The sequence below is a fragment of the Epinephelus fuscoguttatus genome, linkage group LG22, assembly GCF_011397635.1.
Source record: "Epinephelus fuscoguttatus linkage group LG22, E.fuscoguttatus.final_Chr_v1".
NCBI lineage: Eukaryota > Metazoa > Chordata > Actinopteri > Perciformes > Serranidae > Epinephelus > Epinephelus fuscoguttatus.
This window is the reverse complement of record NC_064773.1, coordinates 24,105,881-24,127,150: the sequence shown is the minus strand read 5'-3', so window position 1 is coordinate 24,127,150 and position 21,270 is coordinate 24,105,881. Positions and strand designations below refer to the sequence as shown.

General features: G+C 43.0%; 1 protein-coding gene across 2 annotated transcripts; it reads left to right on the top strand.

Annotated features, from left to right (window-relative positions):
- Positions 1 to 115: 115 nt before the first annotated feature.
- On the top strand, positions 116 to 19,729 carry kdm5a (lysine (K)-specific demethylase 5A). Of its 2 annotated transcripts, none has more exons than XM_049567360.1 (29): positions 116 to 1,363; positions 2,080 to 2,157; positions 3,986 to 4,108; positions 4,241 to 4,411; positions 5,004 to 5,189; positions 5,477 to 5,555; positions 5,670 to 5,761; positions 5,857 to 6,015; positions 6,228 to 6,347; positions 6,510 to 6,668; positions 7,247 to 7,428; positions 7,641 to 7,803; positions 7,914 to 8,033; positions 8,132 to 8,326; positions 8,704 to 8,885; positions 9,006 to 9,130; positions 9,213 to 9,363; positions 9,529 to 9,649; positions 9,810 to 9,986; positions 10,085 to 10,263; positions 10,367 to 10,505; positions 10,617 to 10,796; positions 10,900 to 11,460; positions 11,590 to 11,748; positions 12,761 to 12,889; positions 12,989 to 13,136; positions 13,306 to 13,526; positions 13,720 to 14,196; positions 18,731 to 19,729. In XM_049567360.1, the coding sequence occupies exons 1-29, from the start codon at positions 1,217 to 1,219 to the stop codon at positions 19,061 to 19,063; spliced, it is 5,256 nt and encodes a 1,751-aa protein (XP_049423317.1). In that variant the 5' UTR covers positions 116 to 1,216; the 3' UTR covers positions 19,064 to 19,729. The 2 variants fall into 2 exon arrangements, with proteins under 2 accessions (XP_049423317.1, XP_049423315.1); XM_049567358.1 differs by having other exon boundaries at positions 5,848 to 6,015.
- Positions 19,730 to 21,270: the final 1,541 nt, after the last annotated feature.

Sequence of the window (21,270 nt, the reverse complement as noted above, 5' to 3'; positions counted from 1 at the left end):
ATGTGGAGTGGAAATGTGATTAAGAGTTTCTAATATAATAAGACCTGCTGGGGAAAGCGTTTATGCAACCTGCGAACTCGGAAGTATTAAAAAAATTCCGAGTGCACTTGAAGGCATCACAACAGCTTTCGCAGCTTTGCTAGTTGTAGCTAGCACACTTGCTAATGCGGATACAATACCTTCAGACGACGTTAAATCATACGGAAAGGGACACCTGGTGAAACAAAGCAAAACTTTTGAAGCCCTTTTCTACGTGATTCCGACTAACTCAATGAAACCATGGCGGACTGTCGTCCTCAGCCGACTTTCTCCGCTAACGTCAATGTTAGCTGCGCAATGAGCAGCGGCAGCTAAGCTGATTTTAGCCGAGTGAAATTAGCTGTATGCTAGTTTTCCGTTGCCTCAAATGCTTCAATGAATGGGGGTTGTGGCACGGAGTGAAGACATCAGTCAACAATGCACGCTCGCTACTACTAGCCTCCTTCCTGTTGTGGTCCAGCTTGGCTGGTACTTAAGCTATCAGGTGCTCTAAGAAGTGAACGTGAGGTAGAGAGTTTATTTAGGGCAGCCTGACGAGCGAGCGTGATTACGTTAGCTAAAGAACATTAGCAGCTAGCCTCGGGAGTTAGCCAGCCGTGGATAACTTTGTTGGAAATGCATCATCACGAAGAAATCATGCACTACCCAGGTACAGAGACGTAGCAGTAGCAATGTTAGCTTGCGTAACATAACCTCACAGCCAACATTGTACCATTGAAGCCGGCGTGTTTTGTATTTACAAACTTCTTTTTTAAACTGACCCCGGCCCAAGTCTTGCCTGCAGAGTTTATTTTTGTGAAGTTATCGTCTGAGAGAAGGAATGATGGCGTTTGGGACTAACCCAGCCCTCCGTCCCAGGTAGGGGAGTGGTGGTGAAGACTCCCGGCCTGGCCTGGCCCGCTGTTTACGGATAATGGCAAAACATTGATTACTCACAACTCGCTTGTTGTATGTCTGCACTTGGAAAGCAGATTATGATTTGCCATCGCGACTGGGATGCCCTGTCATTTAATCCATCCGTAATTTAGGAGATTTGAAGGATCACGATGGACACGGAGGAAGTTCCCCAAGACGAAAATTACTGGAAATAATAACAATGGACTGTTGAGCTCAACTCGGTGCATTTTTTTAAATCACATATTATTTTTAAAGACTCTTTCAGCGGCACCACACCAACATGTCTGCATTTGCTGAGTTCGTCCCCCCTCCTGAATGCCCGGTGTTTGAGCCGAGTTGGGAGGATTTCTCGGATCCTTTAGGATTTATCAACAAGATCCGACCCATTGCAGAGAAAACGGGCATCTGCAAGATCCGACCCCCTGAGGTAAACTCACATATCATTTCAAACATCGAGAAAAACATTGGATTCATGTCTGCAATGATCTGCCTGTCGTGTCCCTACGTAGGTAGTGCTGGTTTATTAGGGCCTACGTGAATTTTACGAGAGGCAACGACATTACTAGTTGCCATTACTCTAACAGAGGTCAAATAAGGCTTAATTTCTTTGCACTCAACTGCCCATATTTTGCCCTCCGTTGACACTGGGTTTCTTTTGCAGCTCAGAAAAGTTTTGGAAAGACATAATAAATTCAACAGTTCCGGTTACAATAAGTTAGAGTCCAGTGATTGTGAGGTTAGCTGCGAAGATGCGACATTGGGCCACATGCAGGCCTGTCCCTCCTGTCAGATTGTAAACCCATGTTTATGCTATTATATACAGTCATATAAGCAACCATTGGAGTGCATTTAAATTGTCTAGGACCTTGAATTGTTAGGGTGTATATGTGGCATGCATTGCATTAATACCCTCTCGAAATAGAATGACATACTTATAATAAGAGCTTTAAATTGGCAGTATATATGCACAGTTGGTCCTGTCAGAAAGGCTCAACTGCACTTAAAAGACTGCATGAACAGTCATAAACTCTGCTCATGTTCTTTTTCTTGAAAAACACTGATTTCCTCCAAGTTGCAGTGCTGTTGCTGATGTGTTAATATTGTTCTGGGACAAAATACTGACTCTATTTTCTTGTCTATCAGGACTGGCAGCCTCCGTTCGCCTGCGACGTACGCAACTTCCGCTTCACTCCTCGAGTACAAAGACTAAATGAACTTGAGGTGAGTTTGCCAAGAGGATGGATCAGCCATCATAACAACAGTTCTGAGTGAAGGCGTGTCTCAGGCATGTAGGTGTTTTGGATATTATCATAATTACTCTAAAGTTTGATTGACACATCTGGGAGTAACGAAGAAAACTGTCCAAAAACTGTTCGCTGCGTTAAAGGAATACTTGACCCACAAAATGAGCATTTGTAAATCACTCATGCTGTGTTATTATGAAATTGTGAAGAAAGCTGTGTTTAAATGAACATATTAATTTATTGGTTGATTTGGGACCAAGTTTAACAACAGCAAAAGTAGGTCAGACAAAACGTCTGTTTACAATCTCTCACACAACTTGTGCAGTATAATCCAAGTTTCTTTCACCAGTGAACTGAAAGTGAAACGTGTCTATGCTCTCCTCAAACTAGACTTTATTACTGAGGGTTTTTTTTTTTTTTTTTTAGGAAAAATGCATGTTTTTGGGAAGCACTGAACATACGACTGGATAAATAAGACATTGATTACACTGCATGAGTTGTGTGAGAGCTTGTAAACAGATGTTTGATTCATTTTTTGCTGTTGTTAAATGTGGTCCCCAGTACGGGTGTGTGATATGGCCTAAAAATGATATCATGATATTTCAGGGTGTTTTTGCAATAATGATATTCTTGACGATATGACAAATTAGGAAAAAAATATTATCAATTTAATGCAACAAAATCAGTGATTTAGTTTTACAGTTTGCCTTCAAACAAGCAGTAAAAACGAAACAAAAATGATCTCTCATTTCTTTAGTTTGTGAACAACAACAGTAACTCGGAATGAGATTGAGATTCTGTATACAATATTAATAGTTTAACAACACAAATAACACGTTTAAACAGTTCCCAAATACAAAAATGTAGCCTGGGATCTATATATATACAGTATAAATCAACAGGTGATTTCCTTGTCTTGTAGCAAAACCCTAAATGATTGAGTTGTTTTTTTTCCACCTGGACCTTTATGCTCTGCCATTTCTCCTCTAACCATCACGCTGTAACCTGTGACAGGCTGTAATGATACCACAACTATCGTACAGAGTCACATATATGTAGTTTTTTGTCAAGCTGCCAGCGTCACATAGGTTTACATTACCAAAGGTTTATGACAAAATCAGCAACTCCAATGCGTGCATGGTGATAGAGGAGAGGGAGATGCTGTGCTGCTGCCAGAGGGGCCACTGAATGAGTTCCCTCTGAGCTGTAAGTCGCTTAAAGAGTCTGAGAAGTCTGGGCTGTACATAAAACACTCAGGACGCCAAAGCCACTGTGGAGTAATTCCGCTTCCAGCCATGCTTGTTGTTGCTGTGGGTAGCAGTATGACGTCAATATGTCAGCAAGTCAAAATATTGCATGTATCACGATATGAAATTTTCACATTATATTAAGAATTATACCAGATTATCAGAAACAAGATGATATGACTGATAACTGATATACAGCTAGTCATTTTGTTGGTGAAATACTCTTTTAAGGTGTGCTGTTAATGAACTCATCATTGATAGATGTTCCTCGGGCAGCAGCAGACAATCCAGGCTGTCTCCACCTGCAGTGTCTTCTGTCTTGCACCTGCCGAGATTTGGATGTGCCTGTTTCAAGCCTTCTACTCATTTTTATATTTTTTTGAAGTATCAAAAGCAAGAGCAGCAGGACAGCTCTAATATGGGAGTCATACAGTTCACAGTATGGTCGTGTATTTGAGTGCAGCCATTCAAACATAATTTTGCCTGAGGTGTTTCTAATAGCAGAACATGGGGCTCCTGCATTTAGTGTCCTCTCTCCTTTCCCTCCTGCCTGTCCAGGCCCTCACTCGGGTTAGGCTCAACTTTCTGGATCAAATCGCAAAGTTCTGGGAGCTGCAGGGATCCAAGACCCGATTCCCTCATGTGGAGAGGAAGGTTTTGGACCTCTACCAGCTCAGCAAGGTAAAACTACATCTGTTTGGATTTTCTTTATGTGCTGTTGGTTTTGATCTTTATTTTGCTCTTGGCTGTTGAGTGTTGATCTTATTTTTCATGCTGGTGAAAATGCTCATACTGGACACACGTGTGTTTCAGATTGTGTCATCAGAGGGCGGCTTTGAGATGGTGTGTAAAGAGAAGAGGTGGTCCATGGTGGCCAGTCGGATGGGCTTCCCACCCGGGAAAGGCACCGGCTCACTGCTTCGCTCCCATTACGAGAGGATCCTTTATCCATATGAACTCTTCCAGTCTGGGGCCACGCTGACTGTGAGTGGCGCTCATTTAACATAGATAAAATGGTGTGTGTCCACAGGATCCGTCATTACCACACCTCCCAATGCACTCTGTTAGCGCTGCGTTGCCTTTTAAGAGACAGGTGGTCCGTTCCTAATTTGTGTGAAGTTGGATCTAGGCTGCTTAATGCAAATCTGGCACAGCACGACTTGCCATGTCTGGAAACTCCTGCAAAACTTGAACTAACCGTTGTCGGTCTAGAATGAACATAGATTCAGCAAATGACTGGCTCATTTCTTTCTATGAAGAAAATAGTTGTTATTTGGTATAAGAGAAGTTTCTGAACGAGCCACCATGTTGGTTTGGTTAAAAATTTGGGAACAGACAGCTCACATACCATGTGGTACGCCCATGAGGCGTCCATTGCTGGGAAGCGGAATGACTCCTTGCATCCAAAAACACCCCTGTGGACATGTACCATAACACAGTTTGTCCATGCTTTATACTGCTGCACAAGAGAATTCAGAAAATCCAAAATGACGCCCATCAACATGTAGACACACTGTTGTTGTTAACCTGAATTTATGCATACTCTTGTATACTGTTTTTGGCATTCATCTATCAGGGCATCCAGCGGTTGTATGAGGAAGGAGATGATGGGGAAGAGGTGGATGAGGGAGTTGGTGAAGATGCAACGGAGGAAGAGGAGCAAGATGAGGAGGAGGAGAAGGAGAAAGATGGGGAGGGCGATGCAGTGCAAACGAAAGAGCGGCTTCTGCCTGAGAGACGCTCCAGGCGCCTCAGGTCTGAGGTAAACAAGGAAAAAAAATGTGTGGTGCAAAAATGTGTCATGAAAAATTTTAAAACATCACTGTTAGTTTAGAAATGCGTCCTTTTTGTGCTCAGTATCGATTTTTAGTCATTTGCAGGAAGTGGTTTTTTTTTTTTTTTCCCCCAACACTCTGTCCTTTGCATTCCGCATCCCTCTCCAGTCCCTTTTCCCAGCTGCGGCAGGCTCACTCCCCAGAGGCTCTCTAACATTTGGCCTTTTAGCAGGAACGCTCTGTTTTACAAGCTGCTGTTGTTGTGTTTCTCTAGAGGGAAAACAAGGAGCCAAAAGGTCTAAAGCTCTTTGGTACAAGTCCCAAGATGGTCGGCTTGGAGATTGTATCAGCTGGTAAGGATTATTTTTGGTTGACCCGTATTTTTTACATGGGGCAGACACTCTGAATCAGCAGTGTTACTGTGAGTATTTCTATTCTCACACTGGCACTTTTTCTCTTTGGCTTAGATGACGCATTCAACAAGAAGCAGCGTCACCTCAAAGCCCAGGCCTTCGCCATCAAAATGAGACCACGCAAGGAGACACTGGAGGTCAACTTTGTGAGTGTCAGTTCACTGTGTGTCCCTGATGGTTGATGGTTTGTCGTATCTTGAGTGTGACCATCCCTGTATATTCTGTGGTGTTGATCCCCCAGATCGACCTCTACCTCTGCCTGGTGTGTGGACGGGGCGATGAAGAGGACCGGCTCCTGCTATGTGACGGCTGCGACGACAGCTACCACACCTTCTGCCTGATCCCACCTCTGCAGGATGTGCCCAAGGGGGACTGGCGCTGCCCGAAGTGTGTTGCTGAGGTAAGGCATAAATGGCCAATCAAAAGAACCTCAAACGTACAAATGCACATGCAAAAATGAACGGTACCGTCCTGCTTAGGGATTATATTCCTCAAACAACTAGTAAGTTATTAGTTTTCTCATCTATCTATTACATATTTAACCCTCTTATGTGTAGTGCACATGATGTAAATTCCCAGTGCACTGAATGTGTTGTCCATCTTCCCTCACAGGAGTGCAGTAAGCCCCGGGAGGCATTTGGCTTCGAGCAGGCAGTGAGGGAGTACAGTCTGCAGAGCTTTGGAGAAATGGCTGACCACTTCAAGTCTGACTATTTCAACATGCCTGTTCATGTATGTAAAGTCCACGCAATGAGATACAGTATTATTCCACATGTGTCCTTCCATCCACTGGCTGTCTCACTTTCAGCTTTAATGATTAGAAGTTAAATGTGCTGCTTTTTCCGTGCTAAGAGGAGGCAGGGTGATTTTATTATTTCGGCCTTGTGTCCCCAGATGGTCCCCACAGAGCTGGTGGAGAAAGAGTTCTGGCGCCTGGTCAGCAGCATCGAGGAGGACGTCATCGTGGAGTACGGAGCCGACATCAGCTCCAAGGATGTGGGCAGCGGGTTTCCTGTCAGGGATGGTAAAAGGAGGCTGCTGGGAGATGAGGAGGTATGTTTCAAAGAACTTCTCACCCCCATCAAAGAGGTGTTTATTTCTTCACATATTGTCTTTGAATATGACTATTAATTTTCAGCACTTTCAGAATGTGTAACAGGTGAATGTCACATTGAGTTTGAATAAAATCCCAGTTTGTTACTTCTTATATTTTCTATCAGTGCTGTATTAAAGTGTCAACTGATAGAGGGCTTGAAGGCTGATATAATGACAAAAGGTTGGAGCAGGGTAAAGCCAGTTATTATAATTAATTACTACTCCATACCATACTTAAATACTCAAATAAATACATAAATGTATTTATCAGACTAACTGTAATAAATTATATACGATTATGACAGTTTACAGAACGTCCTGTTGGTGCCAACCTCTAATTTATAACTAGTAAAGTACTTTTGATGCAGATTCCCCTGTGACCCAGAGACATTACCTGGGTCATTTTACTTGTCAGTCTTCTGTCTAACAAATCTCCCTAAAATATTTTTTCTCTTTTACCTGATGGCACTACATTAGGTAAAATCACAACATTTTCCCTTAAATGAAAGAGAGTACTTTGTTCCCTCTCCTGTTAGGAGTATGCCAACTCAGGCTGGAACCTGAATAACATGCCGGTGCTGGAGCAGTCGGTGCTCGCCCACATCAATGTGGACATCTCGGGTATGAAAGTGCCCTGGCTCTATGTGGGCATGTGTTTCTCCTCCTTCTGCTGGCACATCGAGGACCACTGGAGTTATTCCATCAACTTCCTGCACTGGTGAGGCTTAATTACATTTCTAACATATGCATGCTGATGGTAACAAAAATTACTGTATTGAAAGTAAAATTAAAATACTGCTGACAATTAAAAAAGTAAAAATATTGAATCATTCATGCTTATAGAAAAAAACCTCATTCTGTTCAATTTGCGTGTCGGCCTGGAAAAGAGCATCAGTATCTTTAATGTTAATGTATTCCTGTGTTCTCCAGGGGTGAACCGAAGACTTGGTATGGAGTGCCAGCCTCTGCAGCAGAGCAGCTGGAGGCAGTAATGAAAAAGCTGGCTCCAGAGCTGTTTGACTCCCAACCTGACCTTCTCCATCAACTGGTCACCATCATGAACCCCAATATCCTCATGGAGCATGGCGTCCCTGTATGTAGTCTGAGCCATGATGTTATTTGGGGTTGATATCAGCTCTGATCAGATATTGGTCACATGTTGAGTGTTAGTCACATATAGCATGTGCATATCCCCCCCCCCAGGTGTACAGGACCAATCAGTGTGCAGGCGAGTTTGTGGTGACCTTCCCCAGAGCCTATCACAGCGGCTTCAACCAGGGCTACAACTTTGCAGAGGCCGTTAACTTCTGCACTGCTGACTGGGTGAGGGGAGAGCAAATACTTCTTCCTTTATGAAAAAATAAATAAAAAAGTCTCTGTATAACGTGTGTGTTCATCTTTCACTCAATGCCCCTCTCTAGTTACCTATGGGGCGACAGTGTGTGGCCCATTACCGACGCCTCCACCGCTACTGCGTCTTCTCCCACGAGGAGCTGCTGTGCAAGATGGCTGCCGATCCAGAGAGTCTGGACGTGGAGCTGGCCGCCGCCGTCTTCAAGGAAATGGGAGAAATGATAGACGAGGAGACAAAACTCAGACAGGCTGTCCAAGAAATGGTAAAAATCTTTTTTTTTAATTGCATGTAGAAGGTGCGGGTGATTAAGGGTTAGCTGGCTTTGAACCCTTGCCATACCTGTAGTTTAATCAGGGTTCTCACAGGTCCTTGAAAGCCTTGAAAGTTTGTGAGTCTGAAGGGAAAAAATGCTGGCCTTGAAAGTTTTTGAAAATAGTAATTAACCTTGATCCGTGTCTCAAATGCTGTTTTGGGTCTTTGAATTGGAGGAAATTGGGCCTGGAAAGTCCTTGAATTTGATGTTTGAGAACATGTGGGAATCCTGTTTTATATAATTATTAACATCCTCAAATGGCAAGCTTTATATTTTCAGTATGCTTTGAGATGGCATCATCAGTTCTCTCTCCTCCTCATCCACAGGGGGTGCTGTCCTCAGAGCAGGAGGTGTTTGAACTTCTACCTGACGATGAGCGCCAGTGTTACAAGTGCAAGACAACCTGTTTCCTGTCTGCACTGACCTGCTCCTGCAGCCCTGAGAGACTGGTCTGTCTCAACCATGCAGCAGATCTCTGCGACTGCCCTCTGGGCAACAAGTGTCTCCGGTGAGAGATCTGACCTTTTATGTATAGTACAGATATATACAGCACGCTGTCGAGAAATCTAATTTATTATGGCCTACATACACCATATTCTGAAGTGGATTTCTGCATGGTGTATTTCAGGTATCGCTATGACCTGGAGGAGTTTCCGTCCATGCTGTATGGGGTGAAGACGCGGGCTCAGTCTTATGACACGTGGGCAAAGAGGGTCTCAGAGGCCTTGGCTGCCGACCAGAAAAACAAGAAAGGTTTTAAACTTAAAATACTACAAGATACACACGTTACACATCTCTTTGTGCCATTGCATGATTGTTTTGTATGTCTTTATAGATCTGATTGAGCTCAAGGTTTTGCTGGAGGACGCAGAGGACAGGAAGTATCCCGAGAAATCTTTGTTCCGTCGCCTGAGGGAGATGGTCAAAGAGGCCGAGACCTGCTCTTCTGTTGCTCAGCTGCTGCTCAGCCGCAAACAAAGGCACAGGTCAGTGGACATGAATACAGAAAGCCTTAATGTAATCCAGCAGAAAAGAAATATACTGATGACTCAGCATGTACAAACCCCTTTTTCCATTTGCAAATCAATATTGTATCTGCTCAATTTCAAGATGAACTAAACCATCACTCTTTTGCTCATGTGTGTCTGCAGCAGCCGTCTGCGTTCTGAGAGCAGTCGTAACCGCACCAAACTGACAGTAGATGAGCTCAAAGCCTTTGTGGATCAGCTGTATAGGCTGCCTTGCATCATCAGTCAGGCCCGGCAAGTCAAAGTGAGTACTTTCGATACCTGTGCATTTACCCATGAAATACAGTTCACACCTTCGTCTATTTTCTTTTCCCTCTTCCTCCTATGAAAGCTTCCACCGTGAGTGCTATTGAAAGACTGTTAAAACTTCTTTTCTCCCAATGTGTCACCCCTCATGTCTCCAGGAGTTGCTGGAGAATGTGGAGGACTTCCATGAGCGAGCCCAGGTAGCGTTGTCGGACGAGATGCCCGATTCCTCCAAGCTGCAGGCGCTGCTGGACCTGGGCAGCGGCCTGGATGTGGAGCTGCCGGAGCTGCCCCGACTGAAGCAGGAGCTTCAGCAGGCTCGCTGGCTTGATGAGGTGAGCTCTTACAACACCCACAACCTGTTTGTGTGGTTTGACGGGAGTTCTTGAAATAGTGTCCTCATATAACACACGCTTTCCTAATCGTATCCCAGGTGCGTGTCACCCTGGCCGAGCCTCACCGCGTCACCCTGGAGCTGATGAAGAGGTTGATAGACTCTGGGGTGGGCCTGGCTCCCCACCACGCCGTGGAGAAGGCCATGGCTGAGCTGCAGGAGATCCTCACTGTCTCAGAGAGGTGGGAGGATAAGGCCCGTGCCTGCCTGCAGGCCAGGTAAGATTGAACGCATACAAATCCAGATTTCATGAGCATGTCTGCACCTCAACTGGTGCTACGCTTGATAATCCCATGCCTGTCTGTCCTCCAAAAACCCCAGACCTCGACACAGCATGGTGACCTTGGAGAGCATTGTGCTGGAAGCTAGGAACATCCCAGCCTACCTTCCTAATATTTTGGCCCTCAGAGAGGCCCTACAGAAGGCCAAGGAGTGGACATCGAAGGTGGAAGCCATTCAGGTACCGTCTGTGTGTACATAACATGATTTGGATGCCCTTCTAACCCATATCAAAAGTAATATGTCTCCTCTTTGTGATCTTTAATTGCTTCTGTGTTTCCCCCTCAAACAGAGTGGCAGTAGCTATGCTTACTTGGAGCAGCTGGAGAGCCTGCTCGCCAGGGGACGCTCCATCCCTGTCCGGCTTGATCCACTGGCTCAGGTGGAGTCGCAGGTGGCAGCAGCTCGAGCCTGGAGGGAGAGGACTGCTCGCACCTTTCTCAAAAAGAACTCCACGTACACGCTGCTCCAGGTGGGCCACCATGAAAAACGTTGATTTGAGTTGCCTACTGTAAGCAGAATATAAGCTTTTCATATTAATATTTCGTTGCTATCCTGTACGCCTCTTGTTGCAGGTCCTCAGTCCCCGCGTAGACATTGGAGTCTACGGCAACAGCAAGAGCAAGAGGAAACGGGTCAAGGAGCTCATGGAGAAGGAGCGAGGAGGCTTTGACCCTGACACCCTGAGCGACCTGGAGGAGAGCCTGGAAGAGGTGCGAGACCCTTCCATCGTCGTTGCAGCCTTCAAAGCCAAAGAGCAGAAAGAAGTAGAGGCCATCCACTCACTCCGCGCTGCCAATTTAGCCAAGATGGCTATGGCCGACCGCATCGAGGAGGTCAAGTTCTGCCTGTGTCGAAAGACGGCCAGCGGCTTCATGTTGCAGTGCGAGCTTTGTAAGGACTGGTTCCACGGAGCGTGTGTGCCTCTGCCTAAGACGGGGTCTCAGAAGAAGCTGGGTGTGGGTTGGCAGAGCAATAGTAAGGACTCCAAATTCCTCTGTCCGCTGTGTCAGCGGTCGAGGAGGCCGAGATTAGAGACCATCCTGTCGCTGCTGGTGTCACTGCAGAAGCTGCCGGTGCGCCTTCCAGAAGGAGAAGCTCTCCAGTGTTTGACAGAGAGGGCAATGAGCTGGCAGGTAATCAACATTACAGATTATAGAATATCAGTTTACAACCATCACCTGCTGTATTTTTAACACTTAATTTCCATGGTTTGTTTTTGATTACTGCTAATCACCCATACACTGGTCTAACTATCACCCCAGGACCGAGCACGTCAAGCTCTGGCCACAGAGGAACTGTCCTCGGCCCTGGCAAAGCTGTCTGTGCTGAGCCAGCGCATGGTGGAGCAGGCTGCTCGGGAGAAAACTGAGAAGATCATCAATGCAGAGCTGCAGAAAGCTGCTGCCAACCCTGACCTGCAGGTACTTTGGAATTTAACCTCAAATGATTTTACATTGTTCTAATACAGCACAGTGTCAGTGAAACTCAAGGAATCCTGTTTTAAGGTGGGGGCTGTAGTTCCTTTGTAGTAGTTTTCTACTCAGGCTTTGAATGTAAGTATGGAATACACCAGAAGAGGGCACTAATGTGCAAACATGAAATGGACCACAAGACTGCAGTGAGTCTAAAATGTGAGGAAATAGAGGGAAATACAGGCAACAGATGGCACTTTGATTTCTCATAGATGTAATAAAGCTACAGAACTTTTATTTTTACATATTTTAATTACCCCTTTGAATGTTTCAGGCAAAGCATTTGCTTTTTTTATTCAGCATCATGCTGTTAAGGAAAAGGAAGACGCACGTGTGCTTTTTCAGTATAGTGCTGTTGTGAACCTGACAACCAATGCCAGGCACTGTGGGACTGAAACCATTTTGTTTATTTCTAAGACTCTGAGCTTGATAATTTTAAAAGGACTGTATACACAGATTATATAAACATATTAAAACAGTGCCACTGAATACAATCTTTCATTTTATCTTATTCCATTTTGATAGAATATAATTCAGGGGAAAACGCTTTTCTGGATCAAAAAGCTGAGAACAGAATCATTCCTATACAAATGTAGTAATTCCCTTAAAATAATCAAGTAGTCTGCGTACAGTATTTATCTTGGGTTTACTCCCTTGGTACTTTGCCTCACAGTAATCTGTCTTCTTCAAGCTGGCTAACTGAGACTGGTGCTGCACACTGAAATCATGACAGGAAAAAGACAGTCACTTTTTCTCAATGAAAGACATAATTTCCTCCAAGCTTCTGACAAACTGCCAAAAATGAGCCCTCGAGATGCAGCAGAAACGTGGTTCTCACGCTTGAGTAGTTTATTAAGACAACAAGAAACAGTCAGGGCTGCTAGTGATGGAGACAGAAAACAAACGTGCAGCTGGAAAACCTCTGTGGTTGAAGCAGCTGTATGTTCCTGTCCGTCCTCAGGGCCACATCCAGACTTTCCAGCAGTCAGGTTTCAGCCGAGCTGCGTCGCCTCGCCAGTCTGTGGACTACGATGACGAGGAGACGGACTCAGACGAGGACATCAGGGAGACTTACGGTTATGACATGAAGGTATGTGGGGCAAGTGTTATTATTTAAGACACCTATAAGCAAGCAGGGCTTTATTTATTTTTTTCTAATTCCCCCGTGTTGGTGTCTGCTTTGTTGTAGGACCCAGGCGAGGTGAAGCCCTACCTGTTCTGTGATGAGGAGATTCCTGTTAAGTCTGAGGAGGTGGTCAGTCACATGTGGCCGACTGCCACGCCCTCCTTCTGCGCCGAACACGCCTACTCCTCAGCCTCCAAGTCCTGCGTGCAAAGTGAGCCACATTTACTTACTATGATTACTCATGTTGATTTGAGTCTTACTAGTAGTGAGTCTACTGGTAAGACTCATTTTAATCACGCTCCTCTGAGGGGTTCCAGTTTTGTTTGTGCCTCTGAAATAAGTGCCTTCGTCATCTCATACTCAACATGTTTACATTTCAGACCTGGGCACGCCCAGAAAGCAGCCCAGAAAGACCCCTCTGGTACCTCGCAGCCTGGAGCCGCCAGTGCTGGAGCTGTCCCCGCAGGCGAAGGCCCAGCTGGAGGAGCTGATGATGCTGGGAGACCTGCTGGAGGTGTCCCTGGATGAGACCCAGCACATCTGGAGGATCCTGCAGGCCACGCACCCTCCCTCTGAGGAGAGATTCTTGCAGGTCATGGAGGTAGGGAGGTCGTCCATTATGCAACTTCATTGCGCAGCTGGACCCCATGGCATAGACTTAACACTGGGTTTGAATAAATTTCTCTGATTGGTTTGTGAATAGATGAACAGATACAGGTCAAATTAGGGAAACCATGCTGGTAAGAAGTACACAATCACAAAAGGAATTCTCTTTTCATCTTCCTTTTCTACAGCCTGATGACTCTCTCATGGAGAAGCCTCTGAAGCTCAAGCTGAAGGACTCAGAGAAGAAGAGGAAACGGAAGTTAGAAAGAGCTGAGCACCACCACATGCTGATGGCTGCTGCTGCCGCTGCCGGCGGGGCTTCAGCAATGGGCGAAATGCGACCGGCCAAGTCCAAAGAGCTGAAAAGGGTGGGTCTGGAACTGGGTCTAGGGGGCAAACCCAAGAAGAAGAAACTCAAGCTCAACCTTGAGAAGAACCGGGAGATGAAGCAGCTGGCCAAACGGTTAGCCAAGGAGGAGAAGGAGAGGAAAAGAAAGGAGAAAGCAGCAGCCAAGGCGGAGGCTATCAGAGAGGGGCTGGAGAAGAGGAAGGAGAAGAAGATCCTTGACATTCCCTCGAAGTATGACTGGTCCGGGGCTGAGGACTCAAATGACGAGAACGCAGTGTGCGCTGCCAAGAACTGCCAGAGACCATGTAAAGACAAGGTGAGGACCCTGATATTGCCGTGTTTCAATACCTGTTTTGTGGTTTGATAATGAAACATGTCTCTTCCCACAAATATGTTTCAGCACATGAGATTTGAGATTGTGTAGTAAAGAGGATGTGTTGCAGTAAAAGAGGCACACGGAGGGAATCGTAGATGAATGATAAACACAGCTACAGTTTAGCAATTAACAGAGGTCAGAGATGACCATATGACTGTGCACCTTTTCAAAACTCAAAGTTCTGTATGTTTCATATATAATTTTCAAAATTCACATTAAAAGCCATGTATTTCCAAGAGTTACATGTGAAATTACACGTGATGACTGATATTACCATATTGACATTTTAGCTACATCATTCAAAATCACATAGTAAAACTGTTATATACAATTATATTCTTGATTAAAGGTGCAGTCAGTGATTATAATCCAATATACTTTTTTGTCAAATTCAGCAAATATTTTCTCCAGTGTTTGTTTGCTGAATAAAAATCTGGCTCTATAAATGGAAAACAAACAAACACAACCCTATGCTGGCTAATCTCCCTCTTTGATGTCCTCGTCCACGAGGAGCAGAGCTATGTTTTGATAGTTATGAAACAAAAATGAAATCTTAAGGAACACTGACAAGGGTTGTACTTGTTTGGGCGTTGAGTTCAGTCTTTCTCAAGAACCGCAGACTCTTATATTGTTTGGCCTATAGAATGTCAGAACAAGTGAAAAAAGCCTTATCATAGGTTTTTAAAGCCCAAAATGATGTCTCCAAATGCCTTACTCTGTCCAACCAACAGTCCAAAATCCAAATATATTTGCAGAATATATATTTGCTTGAAAATTAAAATAAAAAATAGAAGTTGCCAATTTGATTATTTTTGTCAAACAACAAATCAGTTTATCAGTTGTATTAGCACCAATCAAAATTTCAAAATATTTCAAAGCGATGTGCATTGTTAAAATCCGTGTAAAATATGCAAATAAACACTTTTACAAATATTTCTCAGCTATGTCAGATATTACACTGACACAACTGAGCTAACTTCCTCTTGTAATCATTCACATTTAGACATGACAATTGTGAAATGCAGATTCTCATTATGAGAAACTGGGGCTGGACTTTAGAATTGACTTTTCACACAGACCCTTGTATTAAAATTTTTTATATCAAAAGACCAGTATAGGCTGAGATGTCTCACACCTGGGAGATTAATGTAATGATTAGATGTGTGTCCACACAAGTTATCTTTATGTTTAGAGGCCTAGTTATATTTTTGGTACCCCCTGCTCCTGTCATTATAGACAAAAGATTTTTCCCTTTCTTTTTTAAAGTACAGCTTACATAGAGGCCTTGGCAATATGGCCTATAAAAGATTTCACAATATTTAAGGCTCGATCGTAAACTGAACTACCGTCAACTACGTACTACAAAACTACAAAATGAACTACTGTTACAGTGAAGTTAAATAAAGTAGCTAAGTGTTATATAATGAAGTTAAAATACTGTTATAAAAAAGGTAAATAAACGACTACAATAAATTTAGAGTAGCTACTATTTATTAAAGTTAAACGAATATTGTTGTAAAGAAGCAAAATAAGATACTGTTATACTTAAGTTAAATAAGGCTCTTTTACAATAAAGTTAACCCTCCAGTCCCCCTTATAAAAAAATCACACCTGTCCCCTTCGGGATGTTTTTCGTCCTTATTGAAAAACAACCATAAAAATATTAAATATTAATATGTTATTAATAGTAATATATTATTACTTTTTTTTAACCCTTTATATGCCATTTTCTTTACATGAAATCACTGTTACTTTTATGAAAAAAAAAAACATGAATTATGAATTACTTTCATAATAACTTTACTTTATAATAAATGTTGGATGGATTTTTTTTTTTCTAATTATCACAGTCTGGGATATGTGAATGATTAATAACAACACCAATTTTGATGCATTATTATTTTTTTGTGCAGTTTCAATTTTTCAATAAACACCGACATCCATATCAACACTAACCTAACATTTATTTTTATTTTTATTTATTTATTTATTTATTTTTGCAACAATGGCTCCCAAACCACAATAATGAAAACATAGAAGGAAAATACAGGCAATTTTACTGCTTATTATTTAGTGTGTGATTGCTCTGCTGGGGAAGCAGGAGAAAATGTATGATTCAGCTGGATTTTAGTAAAAACTTCCATTTTGATCCCCTAACTATGGAATGCATGACTAATATAATAAAATTCATGTTTCTAAGTTGCCATGAGGATGTGATGAACAAATACGGAATTTATGGTTTTACATTTAGCTATATTTTCACATAGGGATTTGACATTGTGTATTTTGAGTCCATGTACACACACGCACACAAACTAATATTGCAGTATTTTTATACAGACCACACTGTCACATCCTTATGAGCGCAGCAAGACCATTTTTTGATCTACTCTGCATTTGCCCACCCTGTTAGGGGCCTATAGTGCTTCAAGTGCCAAACTAGGAATTGTATTGAAGAGACAGTAGGGCCCCAAAAATGGAAATTGGCCCCATCTGTTTGTTTTTTGTTTTTTTTTTTATCATTCTTGGGTCTCTCTAACCAACCTGACTGCCAGGGATAGAAAAAAATCACGTTTTTTTATGTACATTGAAGGGGAATCAAAAAATGACGTTTTAATGGGTTTCAATGGGTTTCAATGGGGACGATTTTCGTCCGAGAGGGCGAGGTGTTGTAAAAGGTTGCCATTTGTGTATTTTAGGCCTGATTTAGGAGCGGCTTTAAAATTTCAAAATATCACCAAAAATAAGGTTTCTGACCAAATGTCATGCTATATGCATGAACACAGCCAAGGTTATCAAAAAATAAAAACTGAAAAATGACTGAAAAGGACGTTTTCCGTCCGAGCGGGACCGGTTAAACAAAGTACCGTTATAATAAAGTTAAAGTTTTGTTATAACAAAGTGAAATAAAGAGCTGTTAATACTATTAATAAAATCAATCAAAGCAGAACCGCTGGTGCTTTTATTCTGAAAGATCCGGCTGACCAACTGGTTGTGGGACCAACTAGATGAAACACTGGTGAAAGGAGGTTCCCACCCAATGACCCCAAAGACGTGTTAGTTATCACTGCTCACTGGTCTGTATAGTTAAGCCTTGCCATAATAGCTTATCATAGGGCTAACACCAATCCTTTCTCTAGAGCACAAATTTCTTGTGTTTATTTGAACACACAAAGCTGTGAGTGGGAACAAACTATAAGCTCTCCAGTTCATATATTATTTTATTTGCAAGTCATACTAGTGCTCCATGGTCACAAAATGTGACTAAATGGTTGCAGTCTTGAGCCCTGCACATACAAAAACAAGTGCTCAGCTGCTCACGCACTATTGGTCAAGAGAGTGGCCTGGATGGGCGACAAAGGGCATGTGATGTATCATATTTGTATGTCTTTTTGCGTCTGTGAGAGGAAGAGAACTTAAATACCAAAGCAAGTCTCATGCTGATGGCTTAAAAAAATGATGTGACAGTTTAAACTCGGGTGGAAAAAGCCAAGATACATCAAGTATAGTCGATATATCACCCAGCCCCTACTTTCATGTTCTGCATTTTTTGTCATAAAAATGTCTGTTAAGTTGTGAGCACTGCTCCCACCAGCAGTCCTGTCGTAGAAGTTCCTCAGTCTTGATACAGCTTTTCATTCTGCATTGTGAAATCCTCTCTATTGCAGACTGACCAAATGAAAACAGACATGATGCTGTGTTAAAGTGTAGCTGTTGTTGGATAGTGCCATGCTGTTTGTCCTCTGAGATGTTGACCTTGTCAGTTAGATACTCCTTGACTCTCTGTAACAACATCCCTAGTTCGCTTAGAAAGGCAGTCAATTCTGGTTGATATCACAGGAGGTTGGCAAACCATCGAAAACCTACAGACACCCAGGTGTCTCCCGGTGGATGACACAGGTCTTTTTTGTTTTCCTGAGTTAATAACAAACACTTTTCAAAATGAACATCATGGAACTTTATTGAATATCAACAGCTGATAACAGCACTGGAACACCTTAAAGAGAGTTACACATAACGTATTAACAGGAGACACCGATGTGGTCATTTTCGGGAAACGTCTTTGCAGACAAAGACTGTCCGCAAAGTTAACCAGTGGCCAGTCTCCTTCACCTGTGTGTCCCACAGGGCAGCCAGTCAGAGCAGAGGAACAGGGAGGCTCGCAGCTCTGTGGGTGGAGGAGAGGTGATGAAATGATGAAGGCGCTGCTCTGAGCTAGGCTGACTGCACCTGAAGTCTGGAGCTCTAGTACATTAGATCAATCACACAATGAGTGACTTGTAGCTTTCATATGAACTGTTAGAAATTACACAGGAATCATGTTTTTCCTGAATTTTCTTTTGTCACTGCCAAGGTTTGTTTTTTTTGTTTTCAATAATTGTTACAATGCTTCCTAGGTGTTACCCCTCTTAATCATTACTCACATATCTGCCTCTGTGTGTGTGTGTGTGTGTGTGTGTGTGTGTATCTCCAGGTGGACTGGGTGCAGTGCGACGGAGGCTGCGACGAGTGGTTCCACCAGGTGTGCGTGGGCGTTTCCTGCGAAATGGCCGAGAACGAGGACTACATCTGCATGGACTGCTCCCGGAAGGCCGCAGGGGTGAGCGGCGGAGGAGGTGGGATCACCGTGGAGGAGGTGGCAGAGGAGAGCGTGGTCGTGCTGTCGACTTCGATGTGCGGCGTGCAGAGTCTGCCGGCAGCATCCGTCGTGGCCTCGTGGTCTCACACGTCCTCGGCCTCTCATCTAAACCCAGCAGCGTCACATCAGCAGCAGCAGCAGCAGCAAGAGCCACAGCAGGGCAGTTAGCGCTTAAAAACCAGCCGAGGACTGAGTTTGAGTGCTCGCACAATGAACATGACACAAGAGCTAGTGTCCAGGCTAGTGTTTCAACCTCTCAATCTGTAAGACTGTACAGCATCTGAGGGACAGAACATCCCTTTACTAACGAGCCTGGAGCATCTCTGCAACTGCCTGGATTAAAGAGCACAAGACAGACAAGAGTCCAGCTGTTGCCGTGTGGTTTCGGCACGGTGCTCTTGGAGCGCTAAGATCTGTTGAAAGGTTGTTAGTAAACACACAAGACGTAGTGCTCCTACAACAGTCTTAGGTCTAGAAACATCCACCAGCTACTTCCTGGTCCTCCCGTGAACAATAACAAGTCATCGGTACACTAATATACAGTCACAACCCACTTACTCCAGCTGTCGTATTCAGTGCTAACAGGCAAGTAAACAAATGTGTCCCCAGTGGTGTTTTACTGGACCTCCTGATCCGCTCCCCTCTGCCCTCCGCCCTCCGCCCGGCCCGTCAGACAGTAACATCTCAATATGTAGGACTCCAGACTAGGAAACACAAATGGTTGTATTGTAGTGGAATTATTTATAATGTACATACTTTTAAGCAATTAAACAAATGGATTGTGGCTTTTTTGTTTTGTTTTCTCACCTTTAATAAACTATTCCTAGTCAAATGATTGACAATAATTGTGATGTTTTTTTCTATTTGTTAATTTATGTTTTATTTATTTATTTATTTATTTATTCATTATTTTCACAGAAGCCCTGAGAGGCAAGTGAGATTTTTTTCTGGTGATAATTTTTATTTTTGTTATTTATTTATTTTTTTTTTAAAACAAGGTATTTTTTATCGATAATTCAATAAAGAAGTATGGAGTATTACAAACAAACACAGAACCAGTAAGGGGGAAATAAGAGACAACTCCACCCACCCAAGCCAGACCAATCAAAGGAGGCAAGATTTTTTTTTTTGAAGGGATCTTAAAAAAAAAGATATAAAAGAAAAATAAGAAAAGGAGAAATTATGACAATTTTTTTAATTATTATTTTTTTCCCACATCTGTAAAATTTTCAATCATTTCTACAGATTTTTTTAGACTATTAGAAAAAAAATTCTAACTTCTCTCACAGGGCTTCTGTAGTTTTTAATTTCAACATTTTTACACAAGTGTATATAGGAATTAAAAATTAGCACAATTTTTTCTTTGTTAGGAAGAAAATGGAGAGAACAGAGCAACAAAAAAATCTTGCAAACAAACCAAAAGTTATGGACATACCAACTACAAAATTTAAAACAAGCAGACAGTTAAAAACAACATATATAGCTTTTGTTTTTACTCAGCTGAAACGTCAGGATGATTGGTGGGTCAAATTCTGAGGGCTCAGCAGTGACTTGAGGCATCGACAGGTCGATTTCCAGCTGTGCGTTAATCTTCACTGAGTTTCCTGTGTTACTCATTAAGCTCAATTAGAGGCGAGATGTGCTGGCATGTCATGGAGCTCTGGTATGAAGATTTGCATTTCGATTCCATGTTAAGAGTGTTGTTTTTCACTTAGTTACAGGCAGAGTAAAATGCATCATGTGTAGAACAGATTTATTTACAGATTACCCCTTTCAAATTTTTCTTTTGAAGCCGTTGACCTTTCAACATGGCACCTTAACTTTCTAAGTGGGGGGGGGGGGGGGGGTAGGGCAACGGTTTTAAAGGATTTACACGCGAAAGTGTAAATGTACAGAAACACACTGTTTCTGCAGAAAGAGAGGAGAGGGGGATTGTGGGTGGGGGGCTGCTGGGAACGTCTAACTCAGCCAAGACAAATCCGGTGCAAACTGACCTCGGCTGCTTTCACCTCCATCTGAGTCACTCACCTCTGTCACTGTACTGACATAATATGCGATGACAAGGGGCTGCAAGACCATCAACAGAATTAACTGTGCTGGTACATAATGGATTGCATAACGTCTGCTCTGTCATCTAAAGCCATTACATCTCCATGTCCAACTGTGTGTGGTGTTGACTGCTGCCTAAGAGTGGAATTTATGTCTGAAACTATAGTTTGGTATCTGCATGGTCACTATAAAAGCATCACGTCATAGCAGACTATGCGCCGTTTACATAGTGTTTGTTTATGTGATTTTTTTTTCTGTTTATGGCTTCAATTTATACAATTTATGTTATTTAAATGCACAACCTAAATGTGTTTATAATACAGTTT

Excerpts from the sequence above, each read along its gene's own strand:
- kdm5a (XM_049567358.1), top strand. The coding sequence starts at position 1,217 with ATGTCTGCATTTGCTGAGTTCGTCCCCCCTCCTGAATGCCCGGTGTTT. Across the intron at positions 8,034-8,131 it reads ACTTCTGCACTGCTGACTGG|TTACCTATGGGGCGACAGTG; the intron begins GTGAGGGGAGAG and ends GCCCCTCTCTAG. Across the intron at positions 13,137-13,305 it reads CTCCAAGTCCTGCGTGCAAA|ACCTGGGCACGCCCAGAAAG; the intron begins GTGAGCCACATT and ends TTTACATTTCAG.